Here is a 26,352-nt window from a genome sequence, read left to right as displayed (position 1 = left end):
GCCACCATGTGTAGGAAACAGCACACTACGACTACATTATACAACAAAGCAGTATTACAATGACTGGGCTTTGTTTGAACCCAGCCAGAGGCAGCTAATAGGAGATGTATGTGATCTACTGGGAATCTTCAAAGGTTTAAATTCACTTATGCATCCTTACAAAATCTCCTCTGTCTCTTAATTGATCTATTATAAAAATCTAATTAAAATTTATTTCTTTGAAAACATTTTTTTCTATCCAAAACATTATTTCTTTTCCACAGTCTGACTGAAGTTAATTAATATTACATGTATAAATGGCAAATCCCATTATACCTGTAATGATGTTTCCTTGCAGATAATTCTCTCAATCTATTGTGTAAAAACATGTTTATCCCCTGTTGGTAAAATTGTAAGTTGAGATCCAACCTTTCACTATGGGAATCACCCTATGGCACCACCGTACCACTGCATAATAGATAGAAAGGCAGGCCACCAAACGCTCTTGCTGTTCCAGCACTAAGCAGGTAACATTACTTTGGTCTTCAGACCCATCAAAAGTACAATCATTTGGAATCCTAGGGGGCTCTTTATATAATGGAGGTTAAATGTATTTAAATTGATTTTGAAAAACAATTATACATTTGTCAATCTAAGAAAGTTCTTTCTAATCTTGAACATCTTTATTGATGTTTTACCTTTGTGCTGGAAACACTGGATAATAAGCTACTAACACCATTAGCCTCAGGCCAACACTTGTTAAACAGCCATGACAGTACAAAAGTGAAACTCGTGTCATAGCAGGAAATCTCCTTTGAAAAAAAGAAAAAAAAACAACTCATTTCTCTAACCTGTGTTTGCTTTTGATGACACCTTTCTACAAAGCCATAACATGTCTGCAAACACTTGTTATTAAAAAATAAATGATCTTCTATATTTTTCTAATATCAGTTATATTCTCTATTTACCCTTTTTCCTGACCTGAAAAGTGCAGGATACCAAGTCACAGTGTACAGCAGAACTATCCTTTTTTTCCTCATTTTATACTGGATGCTTCCTAATTTTCCTTTTGGAGCAAATCCTGATGTTCCTTTGGAGCTAATTTACACATTAGCTACAAGGCAAAGAGAATTGTGTTGGTGTTTAAATTACATTAACTGTAGCTGCTTGATGTGGTACTGCCTCAATGTGCTGAAAAATACAAAATGGTTTTCGTTCTCTATTCTCCAAAGCTCTGTTTTCTGTTTCTGCTGAAGTTTTCCAAACCCATTTTACATTAAATATATTAATATTTGTTGTGTTTCTCTGTCCTGTACACAAGCTTGAATTCTAACGCCTGTTGGTTCGACATACTAAATATTGTTATGGCTAAATCCCATCTACAGAGATGTTTTGTAATTTATATTTTAGATTGCATGGGAAAAGGTTATCATATGCAGGTAGCATTTTTGTTGCTGCCCCTGACCCAGTTGGGAAGAGTTCTTTTTACTTCTCCTGTTTGTTGTTAATGTTGTTAAAAACACATTTTTTAGTAGTAGAATCATTAACAGTGTTTGCTTGTGTGGGGAACACTTTCAAATGAGGAGGAATTAACTATAAATAAAAATAGTTTTAGGAGGGCATAGGCAAACTGTCTGTATAAACTACAATTTTCTGTTATTACGGACATTCACCAGAGGTGGACACTCATGGATTGTCAGCAACCTGACTTATTGCTGTTGGTATTTGTTGTGACATTGATATGCCTTTCCCAAATTTCTTGCTTATTTTCTTTCTGTAATAGGGGAAGGGAATTCTTCCAGTTAACAGTGTTGGTTGCTTGCAATAAACCAAACTTTTTTGCAGGTTGGTATTTTTTTTTACTGTTTACAGAGATGAAACTGGCACACATTTTACTATTTTCCACTTACCTATTTTATGAGAGTCATGCAAACCAGAACTAAACACATCTCTCCTCATAGTATATTCGACACTCTTTGTCGATCTTGATTGGCTAGGCCAGAATGAAATAACTTCTACACATGTGGACAGAAGTTTATTAATTCTGGGCACTTAGGTATGCTGGGATGATACAATGATCCGCAAATGCGCACAAGAGTTTATTCATTTCCTGCACCCAGCTATGTTTGGATCCTACACTGAGCTGTGCATGTGCAGCTCAGAGTACACTCAACAGAGGAGTCTGAAAATGGCAGGTACATCTGTTGTATTGCAGAGAAGCCATAGCCTGAACTTTCTGCAATAAAGAGCCTGCCTGCTCACATTTTATTTTGTTTTACAAGTTTAGTACAATTATATTAACCTCCTGGGCGGTTCATTTCTGTCCGATTTTATATGTCTAAAAGTAGTACACTGTTTTTCACAAAATGTTTTTTTTACAGTATATTATAATAGAATGAGTATAATAAAGTTTGAAACACAAAATCTAGTCAAAATAATAAATTAAATGAATAAAAAAAAAAAATAATTTAAAAAATTTTTCTTTTAAATTAAAAAAAAAATATTATACTCATACTAATATATTATATTATAAAATAAATGTTCATGAAAGACAATATACTGCTTTTATACACATAAATCCACTGTATTGCATTCTATACAGTTGATTTGTATTGAATGCAATACAAATGGATTTGAATTTCCCGCCCCGCCCCGCCCCGCCCCACCGGCAATGTCTGCACGCACCAACGTCACTGGAAACCCCCCCGGTGACTCATTGAGTGCAGAGGAAGCCGGCCGGAGGAAGAAGGAAGACTGACATCGCAGAGAAGGATGATGCGGGATGCCGGCGGATCAGGTACGTAGCGATTTACCATTGTTTCCTATATCATTAGTTTATCTACCCCAAATTTGACTCGGGTTACCGCTTTTAGCATCTTTTTTCTACCCCAGTCACACTCGGGGTTACCGCCCAGGAGGTTAACATGGTATAACACTGGGGAACGCATTTTTTGTTAAATTAGATCTTATACTTGTTTTTTACTAATTTTTGGTTGGTAAATCCAGAAATGGTTACAGATTTTTGCTATCACATACAGTTTTTACGATACAGGGTACCCTCCATTTTTGTCAAAAAACATACAAATTTTACATTCAATAAAAAATTGTGAAATAACTTGAATGTACTGTTTATTTAAATTTCTTTTGTGCATAAAAAGGATTTATTGTTACTCTATGACTTTTTTTTACAGTAAAACATTTAAAAATTAATCAGGTAGGCGGTTAAGGTAAAAATGTACGCTTTTCCTGGAGTGTTCAGTGTTAGGACAATCCCGCTGGATGCTCCAACAATAGTAAGCCATCATATGTACCCCATCTACCCTGATACCGTCCTTCCATGACCTTCAAGTCTTGGTGGAATAGTTCACTCTGCTCATCACTGACTGCATCAAGGTTTTCCGGGAAGTTAGAAAGATGGCTATGCAGAAAATGCACCTTGATGCTCATATTGCAACCAAGGATTTTGTATCCTTCAAGAGTTTCTGGACAATTTCTGTGTAATTATTTCCTTGTGTCCTTGACAATAGCTTTGACGGGCTAGGAAATGCCAAAATGAGGTAATTTAAACAGTCTCCTTCAGTTGCTTTAACAAACTGCTTCATCAGACCCAGTTTTATGTGCAGAGGCCGGAATATAATATTCTTTCTATCAACAAGTGTCTCATGTAGAATGTTTGGATCACCTGGTTTTATGGCAGATCATGGAGGCCAATTCCTTTCCACCCAATGCCTCTCACGAGCTCTGCTGTCCCACATGCACAGATACCAAGGATACTTGGTGTATCTGCGTTGCTGACGAAGTAGGAAGACATTTTAGGGTCAAAACAGATGACCACACACAATTATGTTGGTGATATTGCAACAACTGAATGACTCACTTTATGTCTGCATCCTCTTCACAAAGAGAAACTGAATGGCCAATTGGGACTGACCCAAAAGAGGTCACACTTTAAGCACCGCTTTGAGCTATCTATGAATCAACGCCATTCAGTTGAGTTATGGATTGGAATTCGCATTTCCTCCATTAAACCAGGTATGCTATGGCAATACACAAATCCACTGTCAGTTCTAAAGTACTGCAGAAGGGCAATTTTTCTGGTTCGAAAGTACGATACCTACGTTCCTTTTTCAAGTAAGTTTTTCTCTACCAGTCTTGATGCTAGGAGTTCTGAAGCCTTCTTCGATAGTCCCAAATCATGTGCCAAATCACTCAACTCATGCTGATCCTCAAATCCTCTTCAATTTAAAAAAAATCATTGTTGTCACCTAGTTCATCACTCTAATCATGTTCTTCAAGAGAGGGTAGTGTAACGCAAAACAGCACTGGGATTTCATCTGATTGAGCCACTGGGCGTATAGCGTTTAGGATACTCTATGTTACATTTTTTTTTTCTTGTTATATCCTGAAGTTTTCACTATACAAAAGTAACGGTCACTGAAATGATCTCCTGGCTTCCGCCAAACCATAGGTATACCAAATGGCATCTTATCACATTTCCCAGTTACTTTTGTCCACATCCGTAAACCCTCGACACACTGTTTGCACACCTTATGAGGGGTCCAAGACTTATCTTGATAACCAAGTTTAACTTTAACCACCCTAGCGCTAAACCCGACCTTGGTTTGGGTTAAAAAAAATTACAATTATCGATAAACCCCAACTTTTCTCTTTGTATGAAAATACAGTGAGAAAAGTTCGGGTTTATCGATCACTTACCTGGTCCCGCTGCGATCATCCAGTGTTGTGTTCCAGCGTCGTTTTTATTAAAAGAATTTTTTTTTTTTTTTTACATGATTGTGTGTTTCAAACATTTTTTATATTCATGATATCTACTAGAACCCTGTTCGGATATATTTCTGTAAGTTACAGGTCTACAATTTAAAAAAAAAAATTTAATGAAAAACAGTGTACTGCTTTTGGAACAGAAATCTAGACATCAGTGTAACGCCCAGGTGGTTAAGAAATATGCCAAATAGGCTTGCTCTACAAATGTGTTGATGTTCGCCCTTTGACTGGAAATGGTGAAACTACCACAGCTATAACAAAATAAATCAGGGTTGTTTAGGCACTTACGACGAGAAATAGCAGAGCCAAACATGATCTGAGAGAAAGGAAATACGTGTGTCATTAGAAAAGCAAATTTTGCTTATTTCTTTCATGATCCTTTCCAACGACAAACTACTGCATGATGCATGACGGAGTGCTGTACACAGCACTGTTCTGCTCTATGAAGAGGGGGGGGGGGGGGGGGCGACTGAACCGCAAACCGAAAAATACATTAAAAAGTATTGAATGCACAAAAAAGGTTAAAAGTGGAACATGTGTTACTATAGAAACCTACTGTATGATGTAATTTCATTAGATCTAAAACTATGCTTACAACACAAATATATTTGAGGCAATTTTCCAATGTTCTACAACTTTTTTTAAAAGCTATTGAATCAGAAGTCTTCACCCTTCGTTATACTGTAGGATTTAGTCACTAGGAAACGGTGTTTGTGTTTGCAATTCCCAATGTATAAAGCCCTTCAGCTATTTTTTAACAATAGTTGCAGAACTATGAATCAGCCATAGTTTCTTATTGTGAGTCAAGGCATAATGGCAACTTATCTAGGTAGGGTAATTTTATAGCTATGTATTCATGCTTTTCTATTTCAGACTTCCAATACACTGAAAATAAGAAACAGTAAGTAAAAAACATTTATTCTTCTGATTTAGTACATGGATCCAGTAGATGTCGAATACAGTGATTTTGATTTTATAGTTCCAACAGAAATGAATAGAGTGCACTAAATCACTGTTTATTTTTATGCCAGCTGAAAAAAAAGAGTTTCAATAACTTTTAAACTGACAGCACCTCTGCTTTTTTTCTAATTGAAGTATAGATTTCAGTAAAATCAAGAGAGATTTTTGAGCATACCAAGATTTAGATTTGTTAGTAGAATAAGGCTGGATATTAGGTGCATAGTCTAACACAGGGGTCGGAAAACTCTGGCCTTTAGGCCAGATACGGCCTAGCCGGTAGTTTGTTCTGGCCTAACGCCCCCTAGCCGATTTGGCCTAATCCCAGCCGGCAACCCGTGGCTCCAGAGCTGTGGGTTGCCGGCCGGATCGGCCAGGAGGCGTTAGGTCGGTACTAACTACCAGAGCCAGAGCCAGTGGAGCTCCGGAGCCGCATGCGGCTCTTGAGCCTCCTCTTGTTGTGGCTCCCCTATTTACTGCGGCCGGCGTTAACACTTCCGCCTCCAGGGTAAATTGGGAACGCCCCCTGAACCGAAATCCATACCCTCCGCAATGCATACGGAGGAGAGGGATTTCCCTTAGGGGAGCGTTCCTGGTGAGGGCGGAGCCATTAGGACGAGACTGGAAAGAGTGTCCGGCCCAGTGTGCTCCTGGCCACCCCTGAAATGGCCTAGTGGCCACAAAAGTTTGCCTACCTCTGGTCTAACACAAGAAAAAAAGTTTTACTTTCCAATGTTAGTCCATAAATGGATCTTATACTAAGGCACATGCATCATAATTCTATTAATATGTAATTGCAACTAAAATATCCCACTTTGTCACAAAAAGTCTGCTATTAGGTATGAAAAGCATGCACCTGATATACATGTAGATGCTTTTAGTGCCCTTTCTCTGCATGAATGAAAGCCTGTCCTGATCAGGTAAAGCTGCAGCACTTGCAGTGTTAAGGCTTGTTGACTGTCTCTCGCCCCATATAATTCTATTAGCCTAATTATATGATGGGCTACCTAAATGACCAATAAGATTGTCTAGCAGGAAAGGGAAACTAAAAGTTACTTTTTGCATTTAAAGTCAAGTGCAAATGAAACCAAATATTTAATAGGATGACACAGTATGGATGTGTGGGGTTCTTACAGACATAACAGGCTAGAAAACGTCAAAATTGCTACCTTGAAAATCATAATGCATTGTAATTTCTTCAAATTTTTTCCAACCTTATATAAAGATGTACTTAAATACAAACATAAAATATTTAGGACTTACCATTTTCAACTGGATCTTTTACAACAGCATTGGTTTTAGCTATGTCTTCTTTCAATGCGCTGTAGTTCTGTTTCAACCCCAGGAGATTCAGATTAAGATCTTTGATGCGTGCAAGAACATCGTTGGCAGTATCATTTGCTTGCTTGGCTTTGTCTTTTGCCGTCTGAATCTTCACCATTGTATCTATTACAGAAAAATGTGTGTCAAGCGAAGACAGAATGGATACAAGAAAATGTCCTGCCAATTGAATGTTAACATTATCCTCCCTTGAATTGAGAAATTTTCATTTCATTACACAATACTGTGACATTTCCTCTGGTAATAGGTGGCTGAATGTGGCTCTTAAGTTAGTTTTCTGAAACCCCTACAAAGTTAGTACAAAATTAAATGTGTCATAATGATTATTGAATTAGATCTATAAGTATGCAATACTATTTTCTAAGTATTTGCATGTTTGTTTACTTTATATACATTGCTAGGATTCAGCCAACATGGATGCAAATGGATGACCAAACATAACTATAAAAAAAGAAAAATAATCTGGCAAAGAAAACTAAGATATTGGCTTGCAGCAACATTGCGCTATCTAAATGAAACTTTTCACAGAAATACGGGAGCTAGAATCTGAAAACTTGCCATTGACGGGCCTGACACAATGTGTAATGACACCATATAGCAAAACCATGAAGGAATCCCCCTTCTCTCTAATCTAAAAGTCAAATGCAATTTTTCTACTGATATGGAATATCTTTTAACAGATATTGCATAGTGCAGTGATTGTCAACTTACTTAATACAGAGGACCTCCATTGCAGACCCTATTTTAGCACATTTAATAACATTAAATGTAAATCATACAAAAATAGTTACAGGACAGAAGCAGGTCAGAGACTTTGGACTGCTACATACCATCGTCAGAGATTACAAACATACTATCAGTTTGCTAGCGATAACATTATTGACATTGCATCAATAACAATGCAACATTCTTTACATTTTAGCAGACACTTTGCCTCCTCAAAATGGAACCGTTCACCTACATAATTATAATACTTCCAGTTATTGTAGCAGCCCATAACATATACATACCATTAGGAATTGCTGATAGCTTTCCAACTGTATAGTTCAGAGCTCGGATCATATCCTGATTTTTCTCATCAGCATTTTTTAGTCTGTCCTTCACTTCTGCAAGATCATTTTCATTCTCTATAAATGAATATATGCATAAAAATAAAATGTTATCAAAATATGATTTTACAAGCACATAATGCCTACATACTTGGCTAATAAAACTGATAAGCTGATCTTTAATTATATTTAACAATATTAGGCACAATTTTCCTAGTGTACTTGTTATTAAAAAAACATATACAGTCTTTACTGGCCTCCTGATAACAATACTGCTAACCTATCTGTGTCTGGCTTTAGAACGAATGACAGACCTGGAACAAACATGCACGTAAGCATATAAGCATTTAAGCATAAGCATATAAGTAAGGGGCTGCTGTAAATTCTTATCTTACTTTGTATTCCAGGTCAGGTTTTAAAACCAAAACATTAGGTTGATAGTGATAAGCAGTGGATATCGTCACTCTAAAGAATTAGTAGATCCCACAAATATTTTCAGTTGAAGTAGTAAATCCTGGGATTTACTCCAAGGTCACCTGCAAAACACATGTCCCTGGACTAATTTTACTACTATACCCTTTTATTTGGCCCTATGGCACACTTAATTAACTTTTGCATAGTTTTTTGCATTGTGAATGTGTTGCATAAGGCTGAACCATGTGTCACATATTTGCTTTGTAACATTAAATAACATGTTGTTTATTGTTCGTATTACATGATAAAAAAATATCTGTAAAAAAGCATAAAAAAGAAAGCCATAGTAAATTTTGACTTTCATTGTATGTTGAGCCCTGGACTCCCAAAATATTCCTGTAGTCATCAGGTTGGAAGAAGGTGGAGATATGTTAAGTCAAAGTAAAATGTCAGGTTCTACTATATCTGAAAAATTTATGTTCAAGATTTGGCTGTTGGTAATCTAGTTTTTTCATGTGGTCAGTTTAAATTGCTAGGTTTACTTGGACAACTAACTGCAGTATATTCCAGTGTTATTCTTCCCATAACAGTGCATTATTCACATACACTTAACGCATGCAAGTGGATTTAGCTTTAGAATGTACTTTATTACTTTATTCTTTTCTATCCTTAATGAACAAAGTTTTTAAGCCACCCAGAACGTAAGAAAAAAACTTTGTATAAATTGCATTTCATTTCATTATATTATGCTTGAAAAACTGTAAACTTGAAAAATATGCTAATATGGGTCTTTGAGACATGAAACTAACAGCACATCCTCCATACAATGTTGAAGGTTGCAGGGCAGAAAACAATTTTTGATACTAATTGAGAACTAAATTTAATTAGAAAAATACTTTGTGACTGGTTGGAGCTGTGCTGGTTAAATTTGCTTTAAAATTGAAAAAGCTGCATCGATGGCTGCTGTTTGTAAACATAATTCCTATTGCCATTATTAACAATCTTACAGAAAATAATAGAACTGAAGAACTGTAGCATAGGATAAACATGTTTTGGGACTGAACAAATAAGTATTGCTTCCGAGAGATAACAAATTAGATAGTTAATATGAGTAACAAATGAAATGGTTTCACTAAACAGATGCTGGAGGGTTTGCTGATGCAATAAAATCTCTGCTCTGAGCAGGTTTACATTAATTAGAGTATGTTCTTGTGGCAAACAAGACAAGCACGAATACATTTTTTTAGTATCTGATTTTGTAACCTTTGCAACCTTTGTAAATATGTAACCTATCAACCTCTATAGGTAATCTACTTAATTTGCTACTTGCCAAACATAAAAATGTATAAACAGATATTACTTGTATTTAAACGTGGGCTAAATATACACAAGAAAATCTACTATAGAAGATCACCCTTGCTGCCTGCTGCTTATGGTTCCCAATTACATTTATTAAGTGAAAGCACCAAAAATATCTCATGCACCCCCCTTTACCCAGAAGTTCCAGGTTTGTCAATTCTCTTGCTGAACAAAGCAGCCAGTAAGGAAAGTCATGGCAAGTATAAGCACCAGCTGAGGTTGGAAATAATGTGAGCTTTCCACAAAATAATGTGATTTGCTTGATTTACAAAACAATTTATTCATTACTGGAGAGCAGAGAATGGCAAGTGGTTTGAGGTTCTATTAATGTTGTATATGTATGTAGGTTTGACTGAATTAAAAAGCACCATAAAAATCGTAAATCTTGGTTGTCTGGTTTCCCATATAGCATGTTCTTACAAATCCGTGTGCAAATATTAAGGTATATTAAACAAAATAAATTGGAGATTCTCTTGATTTGTTGATCGCTAGTTTCCTCACACAGTGACTGTCATACTCAGAGGTGCCAGATAATCCAAGTCGTTACTGCTCTGAAATAGTTGTAGACACCAATGACACATTCAATTATTATTCAAAAATAATTTAATTCTTTTGAATTTGATGTTGCGTGAAGCCTCTGGTTATGAAGCACGGTGGAGCCCATGTTTCAATGTACCTGTCCTATGACTCTTTGGAAATCAATTGTGTGGGTGTGGAGTCTAGCCACACTAAGATGACATTTACATATAAATTAAAAAGGCAGAAACTAACAGACTCCATCAGCAACATCCATCTTTTTCAAGATTAGTTTTCTATGAGATGTATGCTTTCTATTAACATGATTTTCAGCTATTCGAGAATTACTCATTTTAACTTTTTCATGGCTGAAATAAATTGAATTTGCCCTGGTCAAGGAGTTCTCTAAATTTCAGCCTCAGATTAACACACAGATGTTAACACTATGATAATCGGTGTAAAGCAAAGAAAAAAGTACATTTTTACTTCTCCCTCTGTCCAAAAACAATGAAGGGAAATCATCCACAGAAATCTCCCCAGAAACATACATGTTTACGGTTGTTGCTCTCCTAGTCCTTCACTGTGCCTGGAGGTTCCTCCCAATGACTACACAGTAATGGATTAGAAGGAGTAACCATTTAGGAGCCAGTTTCTAAACACACTTTGTTGATGGATGTATTCTCAGAAGAGCAGTGTTTTGTCAGTAGAAGTTTCTTTTTTCCTCTTAGTATGCTAACTTTTTATTTGCACTTTAAGATGCTTTAAAACTGCATCTGGAGTAAAAAAACATTCTGGGCAATCCTACCCAACTTCCTAAACAAGTGTCTCTTTAAGAACATTGGAACTAGTATGTGTAGAGTGTAACCAAAAACTGCTACAGATGTAAAGTATCTACATATGCTTGCATGTACCTCCAACGGCCTCCAAAATCCAGAGAATGCCAGATACTGAACATTTCTGAAAGTCAAATCTTTTGAACTTCCTAATTATATCACAGTTTGCCCCTTTTTAAGCCTTCTACACATTGATTTTGGCAAGTGAGGCTGTCCATTATAATGTGAGGCCTATAGGAATGTGTAAGGGGTTAGCAGAAAGTTTTGACAATGTCTGGACATGTTGGGGATTCGGTTGTGGCAGGAAGATTTAGAAGACAACTTCAGGCCCCTTCCCAATGACTGTATTTTATACCTGCAGCACTTTGGGAACTTTCTCTATTATATATATTTTTTTCTAATTTAAATGTTTTACAAAAGCCACTTACACAATTGGCTTGATTTATTAAAGCTCTTAAAGACTAGAGAGGATACACTGTCATCAGTGAGGCTGGGTGAACCAGCAAACCTGGAATGGATCTGGTCCAGGATTAAAAACATTTGCTAACAAATTGCATATGACTTTTAGGAAATCTAATCCGGGTTTGCTGAATCACCCAGCTTCAATGATAAAAGTGTATCCTCTTCAGGAGAGTTTTTATCAATCCCTCTTCAAAATGTAGAGGTTGTTACAACTGTTGCACTTCTAAATATGCTAGTTCCTTGTATGCTTTGCTAAATCAGTGGCTTCAGGTCGTTGTGAGTCACTGATCTATTCATAAACATCCGGTCTTGAAACAATACTGAACAAAGAGAAGTCCATGAAACTAGCTTTTTGGAAAGATCAGCATTTGCAGGCTTGTTTGTGTTTACATGTTTGTGTCAGTACAGGCTTTATTTACCTGGTTACATTTTTTATCATGTGATTTTTGCCAAATGGAAGGGGTAGCCAGTCTTAAGTCATAAAGTCTTATAGGTTGTACATATGTATGTTTTTATGTACATGTAAGAATAATGACATGGATAGAGTATGTCTGACCTTGAAATATAAATTTAATGTATTAGAGATATATTGCTATACAGCAGTCTTTTTCATGATTCCTAAAACGTCAGAAGTATAAAGCTGTCATTGATGGAAACAATGTATTCACTCTATCACTACAAGTATGCAGTGCATGGAACATGTGTATGTTTGTCTGTGTACATGTGTCCGTATTGCAATGTGTTAAAACTTCTTGATCTCAAGTAAGCAATACAAAATTAAAAACTTTCATTCATTATGTTTCTAGGCTTGGATTTCTGAATAATCCTGTCCACTGTGCAACATATCCTTGGTAGCTTATTCAAAATGTACTTTGTATAAGTAAATATGGAAATTGTTAAAGAGTATACTTTACCAATTTACAGTACCTTTTAGGTCATGTGATTGCCTTTTAACATCAGTATGAACTCGGAAACTCTTCTGAATGGAACTCTTTGCTTCATCTTTTAAGGATCCCTGTGGGCCAGTTACCTTAATAAAAAAAAAATATTTATTAAAGAAGAATACAAGATAGGTCTTATTTTATAAATGTTGTCAAATAGAGAGAATGGGCATTTTAGGCTTAGTCTACACGGACTGTTTCCCCAGCGTTTAACCTGATGCTTTTAAAGCCCATGTTTGAAATCCAGGTGCATTCCAATGGGCTAATCTACACCAGGACGTTTCCTTGAGGCACGTTTATGAACTTTATCTTCTTGCAACGTTTAAAAAAATAAAATGCGGTGTAAATGCAGGAAAACGCCCCAAAACGCTCATATTTAACTCAATTGAGGCTTTTACAAGCGTTTTTAAGCTTTTTATGAAAGCTTCTATTGAAAAAAATGGGGGCTTTTGAAAACGTTTTTAGCAGGACTTTGGGATCTGGAAGCCCCCTTTAATAAGGAGACTCCCAGATCTCCACCACCCTACCCTGGGGAATAAGTACAGGGTTACTTACCCTTTACTCATTCCCTGAAAGGATTAAAATATGTGTAAAAAATAGGACGAGGCTTTAATGTTAAAAGTTTTTTATTAAATGTGTGTGTTTGAGTAGCTAACTTTTTTTTACAGGTTATCCCAATGACAGGATGATTCCCACAGCTGCAATCATGACATGAGCACAAACATGGGACTCCTCCTGACAGTGAGGGATCCCCGGGCACTAGGGGTTAAATGAGGACAAGGCTCCCTATTCACCTCTAATGCTTTGTGATTGGCTGAGGTTTTCCATTTCTCAGCCATTCAGCACTAGACTTGAATGGGGAGACTTATCCCCATTCATCTCTAGTGCTCTGTGATTGGCTGAGAAATAGGAAACCCTGATGACAGCTCAGCTGTTTTTGATTTTTTTTTTAAAATGTATTTAATGTAGTTGTGGTTGTAGACAAAAATAGAAAAGTTATCAGAAATAAATACAACAAGGCGGTTTTCTCCATTGAATAAAACCACTATTAGATTTCAGGGATATCAGGGGATCTCCTCTCACAACCCTATACAGATCCCAAGTACTTCAGAAGCATTAAATTACATTTAGGACAAATGGCTGAAGTGGATAAGGTCATATGGTGTGATTTTGAGGGAGCTAATATAGCAAATGAATAAATGTAGCTAATTAATAAATGTAAAATATTTTTACATTTTTAACAGGTTCATAACTCATAAAGGCCCATACTATTTTGCAATAGACTGCCAAACTACCTTGCCATATGACTGCAGTATGAATTCATGACTTTTCTTAATGATGTAATTTTGTTATATAGTATGACCACTTCTTATCCTGTGTTTTATGAGTGGCAAAAAGTGATGATAGTTTTACTTCATCCTATGCTTTTCATTCATTCCATTATATTGGGACACACCATATTCACTATACAATCCAAATAGACCAAAGATACATGTCTTGACCCTAATTTTAAATGCTTTAAAAGAATGTTGGTGTGAAAAAACTGCTGTAGGTTTTCAATGTAGACTTCAAGGGTCTTGGGGAAACTTTGGTGAAGACACATAAGATTACATGACCTAAAACTTTGCTTCAGCATATAGACATTTGGGCCATCACTTTTTGTCACTCAAAATACACAGGATAAGCATTTGACATAATATATGATGAAGTTACATCATTAAGAAAAGTCACAAATTCCTACTGCAGTCCTGGGTTACTGAAAATCAGATTGTGGAAGCTACTAACTTAAGGTAACTGTGCAGGGAAGGGCTTCAGGCCTAACCTACTTCTGTATAAAAAATGTGTACACTTCTGTAATATAACATAAAAGAAATGTATTAATAGTGTTTAATACTAATGAATGACACTTGTTTGGTCTCTGCATATATAAAGCAGTATGTTATCTAATAAATTGTATTATTATACTCATATATTGCTTATTTAACACTGCAAAAAACTTTACTTGACAACTAATTTAACTATGCACCCTACCCAGACATTTAATTAAATGTTCTATTTTTGTCTTTTTACTGATACTGGAAATGAAAATTAGGCATGAGCTTTAAGGGCAGAGGAGGCTTTCCTAGTTGAAAGCTATCTCATTCACTGGTGTTTTACCAACTCTTACAATAGTGCTTTCTTATTTAAAGACTCCTGTTACAAATGATTGGCAGGTTTTGTGAATATCCTTTAAATAAACTATAAGGAATAATGTTGAATTCTATTCCTATCTCTCATTATTTTGTCTTTTTTCAGCCCTTAGTATATATTTTGTATTTGAACACTATTCAAGCACAATTGGCCTTTGCAGTTAATTTCAGAAACCACAATTAAACCTAACCACAATAAAAAAAAAAAAATCAATCCAATGATAATCCTTTTTTTTACAAGTTATCCTTTCCAAATTGAAACATGGTCTTTTAAGCAAAAAACAGTAAATACCAGTGTAGCACTCATTCCTTTAGGAGTGGCTGGTTTGTTACAGGTTCTTTCTTCTGGAGGAGCAAATAAACACACGGGCTCAGACCACAGATTAAGTCTAAGAGATTTTGATCAAACTGAATTAGCAGGGAGGGAGGGACGAGTGCAGAATGTCTGAAAAGGCAGCCCATGATCTGGAGGGCACTGGAGCCACATGTTGAAAAGCTCAAAAGTCTTTTTATCCATGTTCCTCAAGAGATGCAAAAGCTTCTGAAGCATATCTGCCTTTGCAGATAATATTTGACAATGATGCTCCCTGATAAAATGAATGACCCAGTCTATTACAGTCCCAAACTTGTTTCACTTGTGGGCTCCTATCTTTTACTGCTCCCTCTCATGGGCTCCCTTTTCTTATCCGTCCCCCTGCAGAGACTGGCCATGTGGCTCCAACATTTATTCCCTTTAAAACACCAACCTCACTGAGCACCAGTCCCAGTGATTGGGTGCAGGAATGACATCTATCTTTCCTGATGATTTTGTCCTTTTCTACTATGACCCGGAACCTTACTTAGTGACAGGAGAGGGTGACCAATCACTTAACTAGGAGAATTAAAAAACTAATACATTCACATAAACACAGGAATTCTGTTCTAGAACTGGAGGCAACCCCCCTTACAGGGGTACAACAACTGGTATAAAACCAATATAATATATACCAAGATCACCCAGTGCTATCCAAGGTGGTTCTAGTTGGAATCTGGCAACGAATCATGAGAGTTGTGGATCTTCTAGGGAGATACTTATCTTTCTCATTTAACTAATTATCTAGAATATATGTTAGTCCTCAATTGAATTCAAATGGAACAACTATCCCTTACACAGTGATAACTCACTTTTTGAACTGAACAGCACAAAGTTCAGTAAATTAGTAACTCAATTGCATTGCTATAGGTCAGACTTTGTAAAATAAACATTTGCAATGGGATCCCTGGTTTCCAACAGAGAGTAAGGGACTTTACAGTCTTTAGCAAAGGACAAGCTTTTCTACTCCAGTTTTGGCTGCTGTTGAAATAAAACAGTCTGTAAAGCTGCGTACACACTTCCAATTTTTATCGTTGGAAATGAACGACGAATGAAGGACAAACGATCGATTGGGCAAAAATCGTTCCTAAAAAAAGTAACCAACGACGCCGACGAACGAGGAAAGTCGTTGGAAATGAATGGCCGGACCGGCGGATCGGATTGGACGACGATCGTTGACCATCTATCGTGTGTACGGTCGTTCATTGATCATCCATGGTCTGAGCATGCGCGGTGAACGAACGTTCGCTCACTTCCTGTGGTGCACGTCACTTCCTGTATCGTTCAAACGATCACATCTATCGTGTGTACAATATCTGCGAACGATCGTGTCGTTATCTGTATGTACAGGATCGGTGCCATACGATCGTTCGCAGATATCGTGCAGGATCATTCATCGTTCATTTACCTACGATAATAATTGGAAGTGTGTACGTAGCTTAAGACTTTTAACACCTGTCTTTTACAGATTTATCTCCATACTTGACAGTAACCTCAAGGAAGGAAAGGGGACTGGCAGGATCATCAGGTATTGCTAAAAGAATGCAACAGAAACAAAAACAATGTCTGCAGGAGTCAAGTATGGAGGCAAATCCCCAAAAAATGTGGTACATTTCAGTATTAAGGTTTACAAACACTTGAACATTGTGGCAAATTTACATATTTCTGCTAAATAAAACATGACCTTTAAAACAATGCTTTATTGATCTTTGGAGCTGCAGTCACTGTGGAGAAAACCATCCTCAAAATTTACAGCAGAAGCATTAACTCAACCTGTTTTCTTTGCAGTTTATCTCCCACTGCAACCCACTCCTGTATTTAGATTTTGAGAGATTGAACTACTGAATGTCTGTTATGTAACTGCTGGGGTAGGAGCAGGGTAAGCTCCCTTCTTTTAGACCCTAAATGAAAATTCATACTTCACTACTGTGAATTTTGAGGATGAGGTCAGGCTTGCTTAAAAGATCAATTGCTGCTTGTTAAAATCATGTAAATACTTCAATATCCATAGCTTGACTACATATCCACTTTAAACCCTATAACAGAATGTTCTGATTATAGCTAAAGATATTGCTTGTGTGGATATATGTTGTCATCTGCTCCTAGTAGCATAGTTAATGTGACACAAGTGTTTTATCTTTCCTTGCAATTTAAAACACATGTACTAAGAAGCAATGAATATTTGGTAAATGTCACATCCACTAATGTGCCCTGTTATGATGAATTTCGATAGTTGACTCTTTTTTTCTTTTTTGTGAACATGTTTATAGGGAAAAGATAAAAAACTAACTTGATATCTATTTTGCTTTTCATGCACTGGAATAAAATTGAGATGACACTAACAATATGGAACATTAATCACAACAGTAAGCATTGTTGAAATAATATCAACAGTGTAGAATATTCTTCTCTAATATAATAGAGCACACACTCTCTTATGAATGTTCTGTAAAACATGGTGAAGGCAATTAAATTAACTGTACAACTATGAAACTTTAAAAATAAGGGGGAACACAAGCTTTCTTTCCTGGTAAAATTAATAGCTCTAGTAAAATGAGCTGGTATGCATAATTCAGATTAATATTAGATGGCTATTTTACAAACTACTTTTGGTTTTGAGCGATATTAGATACAGTATATTAAAAAGTCCTGAAAGGTCACATTTGCATGTGGTAATTTGGATATAGCACAACATGAAATTATATTTAGACGTTTTCCAAGAAATTAGACATACAGCTAAAAGCAACTCTCTGAAAAAAAACTATTATTTTATTTACCAGAAAAGAACGACTAGTGGTGACTAATTAAAATAAAATACATAAACAATGAGTGTCTTGTCTGTACATCTTTTTTTTGAATGCTTAGAAGAGGAACCAAGGGCCCTAATCAATGAGTTAAAGCCTAAATTAGAGTACGAATCAATTTATGTCATTTTGCCACGTTTTACTACATGTAATATGTAATTAGAATGCCTATAAATAAGAGGACCTCATACTAGGGCCTCATTTTAAAGAGTCCATGGTCAGCCAACAACCTCAAGGACTGTATTCTTCTAGTGGTAAACCAACTTAAATGTAAGAATACCTGTCAATTAACCTTTTCCATCACAGAAGTTCTTGTCTTAAAGTTTTTTTTATCCCTATTGACCATACCTCTATTGTGGTTCGTATTGTTTGCCTATTTCTTCGATAGCATTTGATCATAAAACATTCAACAATCTATGCTAAGCAGAACAGATACACTGTGACATGGGAAAAAAAACATGTTTCTGCTCCCCCTGCACTATTTCTTTCCCCACATATTACAAAAGCCTTATTTTCACATTTGCAGAACTAAAGGCTATTGTCTGTATCATGCATATGCAGGGCCGGACCACCCAAAAGTTACAATATTCCTTTAGGCCCTTTAACCCTTTTCCCAGTGCCTTCTACACACTAAGGTTTTGTGGACAAAAGCTGTTTTCATGCATAGTATTAATATGATTCTTTTATTTTTTTTTGATTATATATTTTATACCCATAAATCATGACACTATAAAATGGACCTTTTGTGAATCTGGGACAATGTTCATCATAAAGGGATCAAGGTTCAAGTCAAAGTAATGTTCAAGTTCAGAACCAATATGGCAATAATTCTGTAACAAACTGAACTAAATGGTATATGGGGGAATAAAAGATCAACTGAAAGGCTCCTCAACGTGGTGCATTACTGTGACATGTTTTAATAAACAAGAGTCTTTAGAAGTAGAAAGAAGACTATTGTTAGTGGGTACATGTTTTTGTTAAATAAAACTGGTCACAGTAAATAACACTGGGTTGGTGATCCTTCTTATTCTTCTTGGAAATATATGGAACTTTATGAGTCAAAAACTTCTTAACAGGGATTTTAGAACACCTATTAATGTTTCTATGTATTATACACACTTGAAAACAATAGTCCACAGATCTGCAGTTACAAGCTCTGGTTTGACACTCAGTATAAAACTCCTTAAGGAAGACACAATACTGTACAAAACACAAATACCGTGTTTTAAGTATTTATCCTTACCAAATCTACTGCATCATTTGCTTTCTCTCTGGCCTCTTTTGCAGTGTCCTCAGCATTGTCAATCAAGTCCTTGATATTGCTGTATGCTCTGAAAGCCACCGTAGCATTAAATGAGAGGTTTTTAGCTTCAGCAAGGATTCTGTAAAAGCAGATAGCGAAATGAAATTCAAATCTAAATGAAACTCTGCATAAAGGAATTGATATCAAAATAATGTGTAAAATACATTGCTGCTACAGCAAAGCAATTTATTTATGCACTGACTCCACAGCACATAAATAGGTACATATTTTTTGTTTGTAAAATCAGTTTTATCTGCCACAGCAGCTGCATGCACAGTTTCCTGCTCAATCATTAAATCATATAGCTTCCTACCCAGCTAGTGTTTAATGCTTTGACACAAAAACACAATAGGAGACATTCTACAAGCAGCATTAAACAATCAGGCTAAACATTCACTGTCAATAAAAAAGGCTTAAAATGACAGTATAAATGGTCATCCTAAGGATGCAAAGTCCATTGTAACATCTTTCTAGCTCCATGCCCCATAGATTAACTGCTCCAAGCCTGCACCTCTGTCTGGGTCGGTAGAGCCCATTAGCAAAGTTGATATGGTTTTTTCCTTTTTTTTTTGTCTACAAATGTTCTTTTAAAAGATCTGTTGGATTCATATTTCTATTTTATACAGAATGACAAAGCTGTATTACTGACATAGTTGGAGAAACAAGAATCCATTACATTTGAGGTATTTATGAATTGGTCGCCATCTCTTACTAATTGCTTTGAGTTACTGTACTTTGTATATTCTTATAATTGAATAAACCCTTTTGAAAAATCTTACTTGCTAATGAACTATTTTGTATTCAGGAAATGCAAACAACAGTTTGACAGACCTTTTTTTAAAGCTGTCAACACAAATCATAAACTAGCAGCTAATCCCTAAGGAACAATTAAACCCATAATATTTAAACAAATTAGTTGTTGGAAAAAAATATATGATAAACTGTGGTAACATATACATACATATATATATATATATATATATATATATATATATATATAAAAATATATATTTTTTTCTTTCTATAAATTTTTTTTATATAAGAAAGACAGTATGCATATAACAAAAAGGAAGATAATAAATATATTAGTGTAATTTGAAGTCTTTAAACATTTTTTGTACTAATGGTTAGATTTAAATTTCTCACCCTAGAGTATTATTCTATAAATTAAAACCTTCTAAAACAAAAGGAGTTTTAGAATTAGGATTTCCTGTCATATACATACCACTTAGGATATAAAGAAAACATTTCTTCATGTATATTTTCTAAATGTTTAGCCATTTTCACTCAGTAATAGTAATTTGCATAAAATGCCTTTTTCAACCTAACCAACCGTATAACTAGAACTACATGACATCTTTGCATAAAAACTGAGCATACAGAGTTTACAAATCGTACACATCTATTTACATGTGTCTATTTTCTGCATTACCTAAACTTCAAGCAAGTCTTTGAAATACTCAGTGCCATATTTATAAAGCAGTGAATATGATATTTACCAAACATTCACTAGTAGTAATTAGTTTAATGATTAAGAAGCATATTAAAAAAAAACATGTACCTGGAAAATTTACCTGCAGCCAATGTTAAGTCAATATTACATGCACTACTTTTAAATTATGCCCATAAATTTTATTTTATGTTAGCCAGAGTTAGTTTTCTAAAAAAATCAAATATTTTCAAACTTAAACCAGAACAAATAGATTTAGCAATCCACTTCTAACGTTTACTGATTAACCAACAAGCATCTTCTGGACAGGTAGGTGGCATTGCTGTGCTGTGTTTCAGCAAGCAAACTGAAAATGTCTTAATAGAGGAAAATCAAGCTTGTCTCTGGCACAATGCTTTGATAAAAAGTATAAGAGTGCTTGGAAAAAACTTGAAAGTAGCTTTAATTGAAGTGCAACAGGCTGGTAATGACTGTGTAAGGTGTATTGGTTCAAGATATCATCATTTACATACTTGATTATATGCCAGACGTTTATGTAGCAATTTAAAAGTAAACAAATATGAATGGTTCACAGAGAAAGGATGACATCAATTCACCAGGACACCAGGCTTTGAATCCAAAACCAGAAGTATGAGCAATTTGTTTCAGCTTTGTATTCATCTTTAGGCCAGATTTCCTACAGCACACATAGCACACACTAAGTTGTCATTACAGAAACTTATTTTTCTTTTGATGAACCTTATACTGCACATGTGATGTCAACCCATACTAGGACAAAACAGGATTTTGATGTGTCCTTGTTTATTAAGGAAAAGAAACAAATACAATAAAACACATAAACCTTTATGAACCCTGAATGCTTTATCTTCTATAATATACTGAACTTTGTAAATCATCTTATCTCTTTTGTAGGACAATTTTAGAAAAATACTATACGTATTTAAATATTCAGTAGGGGCTGGATTTACCATTAGGCACAATAGGGTTTAGCCTATAAGTGGTAGAGGCAGTTTTACTTTATAGTCACTGACCAAACTCTTTTTCATCATCAGTAGAAATATTCTCATCTTTTATAATCTTACTTATTATCACAATAATCTATTTTGGTTGGATCAAAAAAAGGAAATGTTCTGTGTCAGGGAGGTGATCCCAGCAGTAAGGTGCGTCACTTAGAATTTCACAAATTTAGTACAACATTGCTGTCTAGAGAATTAAATGCTTACCCTCTGCTCTTTCCTTCTTGGACCTTCTGCAGTTATCCAACCACCCAAAAATGTAATTTATTACAGTTTACTAGACCTTAGGTTTATTTTAGGTGGCTGTGGTATAATTTATTTTGCATCTACTCCTTGTTCACCTGGTAATAAAACTAATAATAATTTTTCTGTGCTGTACTTTCTGAGTAGCTTTACTCCTTACTCTGTATCTATAAAGGCAAACAAGGTTAAAAGCTAAGATAGACTTCAAATATGTCTTCTTTTCTGTCGCTTCACTACATCATGGTGGAATGGGATTAGTAGTATACAGTATACAGTAGAAAAACGTTTTTAGCTTTTAATTTTTAGCTTGCAGGTAACAAAGACACTGCAGTTCTGACAAGATCAGCACATATATTCTATATTAGCAGAAATTTTCCTAGCATTAACCACATCTAATAACTGGTGGCCTGCAATGTGTTATATATATATGTTTCTGGGTTTAGTTGTCCTTTAAATGTGAACAAAAAGCAAATATGATTGTTTCTTCATTAACAGTTTGTAAAGGACATTCATTGTATTAAGGTCAATTAAGTTACATACTGCATTTATGAACCTTGTTTAGGGAACAATAGGTTTTAATTTTTATTCATTTTAAATTATTTTAAATTGCTTATCTAAGCATCATAGTCTGGTTATAGCAACATGTAATTTAGTAAAAAAACAACAACTGGTCACTTTTACCCCTTTTTGATGAGTCAGGGACAGCATAGCAGGACTTTCTGATACTGATGATATATTTATAATGAATTAGATTTTTGGTCTACATATATACCCTGTAGGCTTAAGAATTCAAATTCTATTTTCCCATCTTTATTGTTTCCCCTTTTTATCTTTATATTTTAGCTTGTATGTAATCCTCTTTTTATTTGCCTATGTTGGATACATACCCATCCAGTTTTGATGAGGACTCATTTAGCTGAGATGCATGCACTTCTGCTTCATATACCAGCTCTGGGAGGTCCCTTCTTTGAATTTCTTCAGTTAGGTTATAGATTTTTTCATCTAATTTTTCAATCAGTAATGGAAGTTCATTGCTGACATCATTCAGATCCTAAAAAAACAAACAGAGAAGCAGAATGTCTACTATAAACAACTTTTAGAAGTTGTAGAAATATATCAATATCACCTCTGTAGTGAAGTAATTTAAGGATGTCACAAGTAATTTCACAATACTGTTAGTATGGAGGCTCCCTCAGGGCTGCTATATCTCTGTCCTTCCTTTCCCTGAAGCTATAGAGCACTGCTCTCCCTAAGTGCAACATTTATGTTCATTTTAAGATTTATTATTCCTCTATAATATATAAAAGACACACCAATGTGGTATCCTTTTAACTAGCATACTTTTTTGATTATATTTTGCAGTAAATACAAGGGGGCCCAAATTACATCAACATTGTGCATTATTAGAGAAAAAATACGTTTTCCAAGTTTTTTCATGTCGGGCAGTTTGCTTACAAAGTCATTTTACATTTGCATATACATGGAATGTCTGCAGAATGGCTACCTACAGGCAGCTTTGGCCCCTTATCTCTTGCTAGGTACAATTTGATAAAAATTGGTAAAGTTTTGTATCTGCTTTGGTGCACAAAGTTGTCTTTTGTTACTGAAATAAATGTACATGTTTTATCATAATATAATTGTTGATTGTGATACACATCTAATAAGGCTGCGTACACATGCTGGATTTTTGTCATTGGAAACGATATTTCATGATTGTTTCCAATGACAAAAGACAAAATGATGAATGAATGACTGCTGTACGTATAGTACATTCTGTTCTATGGAAAGGGGAGGGGGGAGATCGAGTAAGCGGCACCCCGCAGAGCTCTCCTCCCTTCACTTCCATTGGAGTCATTCATTTTCTGTCATTCATGGATCCACCAGGATGGATCCATGATGTCAGATGGCAGCGGTAGCTTGTATCGCCTGAGAATCATCTGACGTATGTACAAAGCCTAAGTCTGAGGAAACTGGTATTAAAGGAGTATTTTTACCAAGGGGGAGGTGACTTTTAAAGGTAATGAAAAGGTAAAAGTATAAAATCCGAATTGGCTGCTGATTGTTAATTTATGGGATAAAAACATGCATTTGCATGAAATCACATGTTTATGATCTAATAATCAGAGCTATGAATTATATAAAAAATATTTTTGGTATAACAAGTGCAATCGAAAAATCTAGCAAATAAATTATTGCAATTCTGTGATCCAGGTTTATTAACTAATTTAAATATTAGTAATATATATAAGTTCATTGTTAGAACTTGAAAAATCAAAATTCTTTAATGGCTAAGCTAATGAGCTATTGAATTATATATTTTGGTTCATAGTGATAAATTTACTGCATTAACCATTCTGTTGTTGACAAATCAGTAAAATGCATACAGAGGGACCTTTTGTTCTTTTCTGTGTTCTCAATGTTAAAAAAACATCCAACATTTCTCACTAAAAAAACATTTTGTTTTCAAAATGCTGGTACATAGAGAGTTCTGCTAACCAAAATATGTATCAGTTGTAATATTCTGCACCTTGACAATGACCTACAACCTTCCTTTAAACATGCAATTCTGTACAATGTATAAAGTTTCTAAAAAATATTTAGATATTTAGATAAGTAACATGACCTTGTCACTAAAGTAAACCTAGTATGAGGCATATATGCTAGTTACCAAAAGTCTTTATATATTTACACGTGTTCCAGGCCAATATCTCTAAGAAAAAATCAAAAGGATGACCATGACGGCCAAGCATTTTGCATTTATTGAAAGAGGGTTTAGTAATGGCAGCTTCTATTTCTTTCTAATTATAGGTTCAGTAATGGTAGCCTCTGTGTTCTTCCAATGACAGGTATCTCTAATGACAGGTAATCTTCACTGAATACACCAAGCTTCACCTACATTTTCAGCTTCATTAATGCTTTGTGCCAAGTTATTGACTTCTGTCATGATGTCATCACCCTCATTTAGCGTGTTTTCAATCTCCACTTTTCCTTTTTCAGCAGCTTGCTTTTTTGCCTAAGGGAAAAAAAACATAAATCATTTCTATTCTAATATAAGTTTCAGTACAAAGTGACACTTATCCACAGGAGGTAAGTCAAGTACTGCAAGTACAAATTTACATTGTGACATGCATCTAATACTTTATGCAACTGCTGCACCATGTTCTCAGTTACAATCTTGAATAGCATATAATCAACCGAAAGCATGTGTTAGAACAATTCACATCTTCATGCTGCAACATGGAACGTGATAATCACGTTTTTAAAATGCCATCTGTAGTAAATTATGACATGGAGTTTTGGCAAAACAAGGCCCTTCTATTTTTTTGCTTTTTTGTACAGTTTATGAAAATTGTATTGGTTACTAAATATTTCATCTTTACTTTGGTATGGAGGAACTCTGAAGCATCAGGGATTTATTGATTGGTGTTATTCTTTGTAGACAGAAAAACCATTCCAGAGGTCGCAGCTAATGGTGGTATTTATGTTATTATAACCAACTGCTTGTACAAAATAGGTCTTCTACAAGACACAATTGTTGCTTGTTGTGCTAATAGAAATATTTATTCTTGACCATTCAGGTGAAATTTGAATTTTTACATGATGGAGAAGGGGACAGTATTTCAGCAACTTAATGTAAGAAGCTTGTAGAAGGCTACCCTAAATGGTAAAGAATTTAAAGGCAATGCTATTAAAAATTTAAAAAAAGTGTATAGAAACTGATGAATGAAGAAATAGTTAATAAAAAGTGAAATAATCTGTCTATGAACATTGTTGGAAAAGTTTGCTGATAGCACAGCTAAAGGTCAGACTCGGCAGAGGGCATATGGGCCTTTGTAAAGACACCATGACACAACCCAGGGAACAAGGGTTCTTTTATGGAACATACAAGCAGATGATTTTGTTCCAAAGGCTATCAATGATTTCTAAGGAAAGCAAATGATAGGACTTTAAAACCCCTCTGGTCTAGTAGAATAAATTAGTATAGTCAAATCCTGGCCCAATGAGTTCATGGGCTTGATTTATTAAAGCTCTCCAAGACTGAAGAGGATAGACTATCAAGTGAGAACCTGAAATGTATCTGGTCCAGGACTGAAAACATTTCTCAGCTAATAGCAAATTATTTTTAAGAAATACATTCTAGGTTTGAAGGCTCACACAGGTTATCCCATGATAGTCTATTTTCACCAGTTTTATAGAGCTTTAATAAATCAGGCCCACTGATGTGCCTGAGCGCTAAGTAGCAAGGTGAAACCAGGATTAGAGAAACATACACAAGATTTTTTAGTGGTGCTTGGCAACAGGTCCTTAATTTGAAAAGTTTTAGTATAGATTTTATATTGTTTTCCCTATGGGTAATAT

The 26,352-nt window shown here is 35.3% G+C and overlaps 1 protein-coding gene across 1 annotated transcript in view; it reads right to left on the bottom strand.

Annotated features, from left to right (window-relative positions):
* The window catches only part of LAMA2 (laminin subunit alpha 2), a 405,950-nt gene that overhangs the window by 71,909 nt on the left and 307,689 nt on the right, over positions 1-26,352 (bottom strand). Inside the window, exons 38-43 of the mRNA XM_072410219.1 lie at positions 24,890-25,006; positions 22,881-23,044; positions 19,225-19,363; positions 12,623-12,725; positions 8,073-8,189; positions 6,985-7,167 (exon numbers count right to left, since the gene is read on the bottom strand). Coding sequence (XP_072266320.1) covers positions 6,985-7,167; positions 8,073-8,189; positions 12,623-12,725; positions 19,225-19,363; positions 22,881-23,044; positions 24,890-25,006 — 823 coding nt within the window. The remainder of the gene's footprint in view (positions 1-6,984; positions 7,168-8,072; positions 8,190-12,622; positions 12,726-19,224; positions 19,364-22,880; positions 23,045-24,889; positions 25,007-26,352) is intronic.

This window comes from Pyxicephalus adspersus, chromosome 4, assembly GCF_032062135.1.
Source record: "Pyxicephalus adspersus chromosome 4, UCB_Pads_2.0, whole genome shotgun sequence".
In the NCBI taxonomy this organism is placed as follows: domain Eukaryota; kingdom Metazoa; phylum Chordata; class Amphibia; order Anura; family Pyxicephalidae; genus Pyxicephalus; species Pyxicephalus adspersus.
Note: the sequence above shows the minus strand (reverse complement) of the source record. Positions and strands in the feature narration are given on the sequence as shown.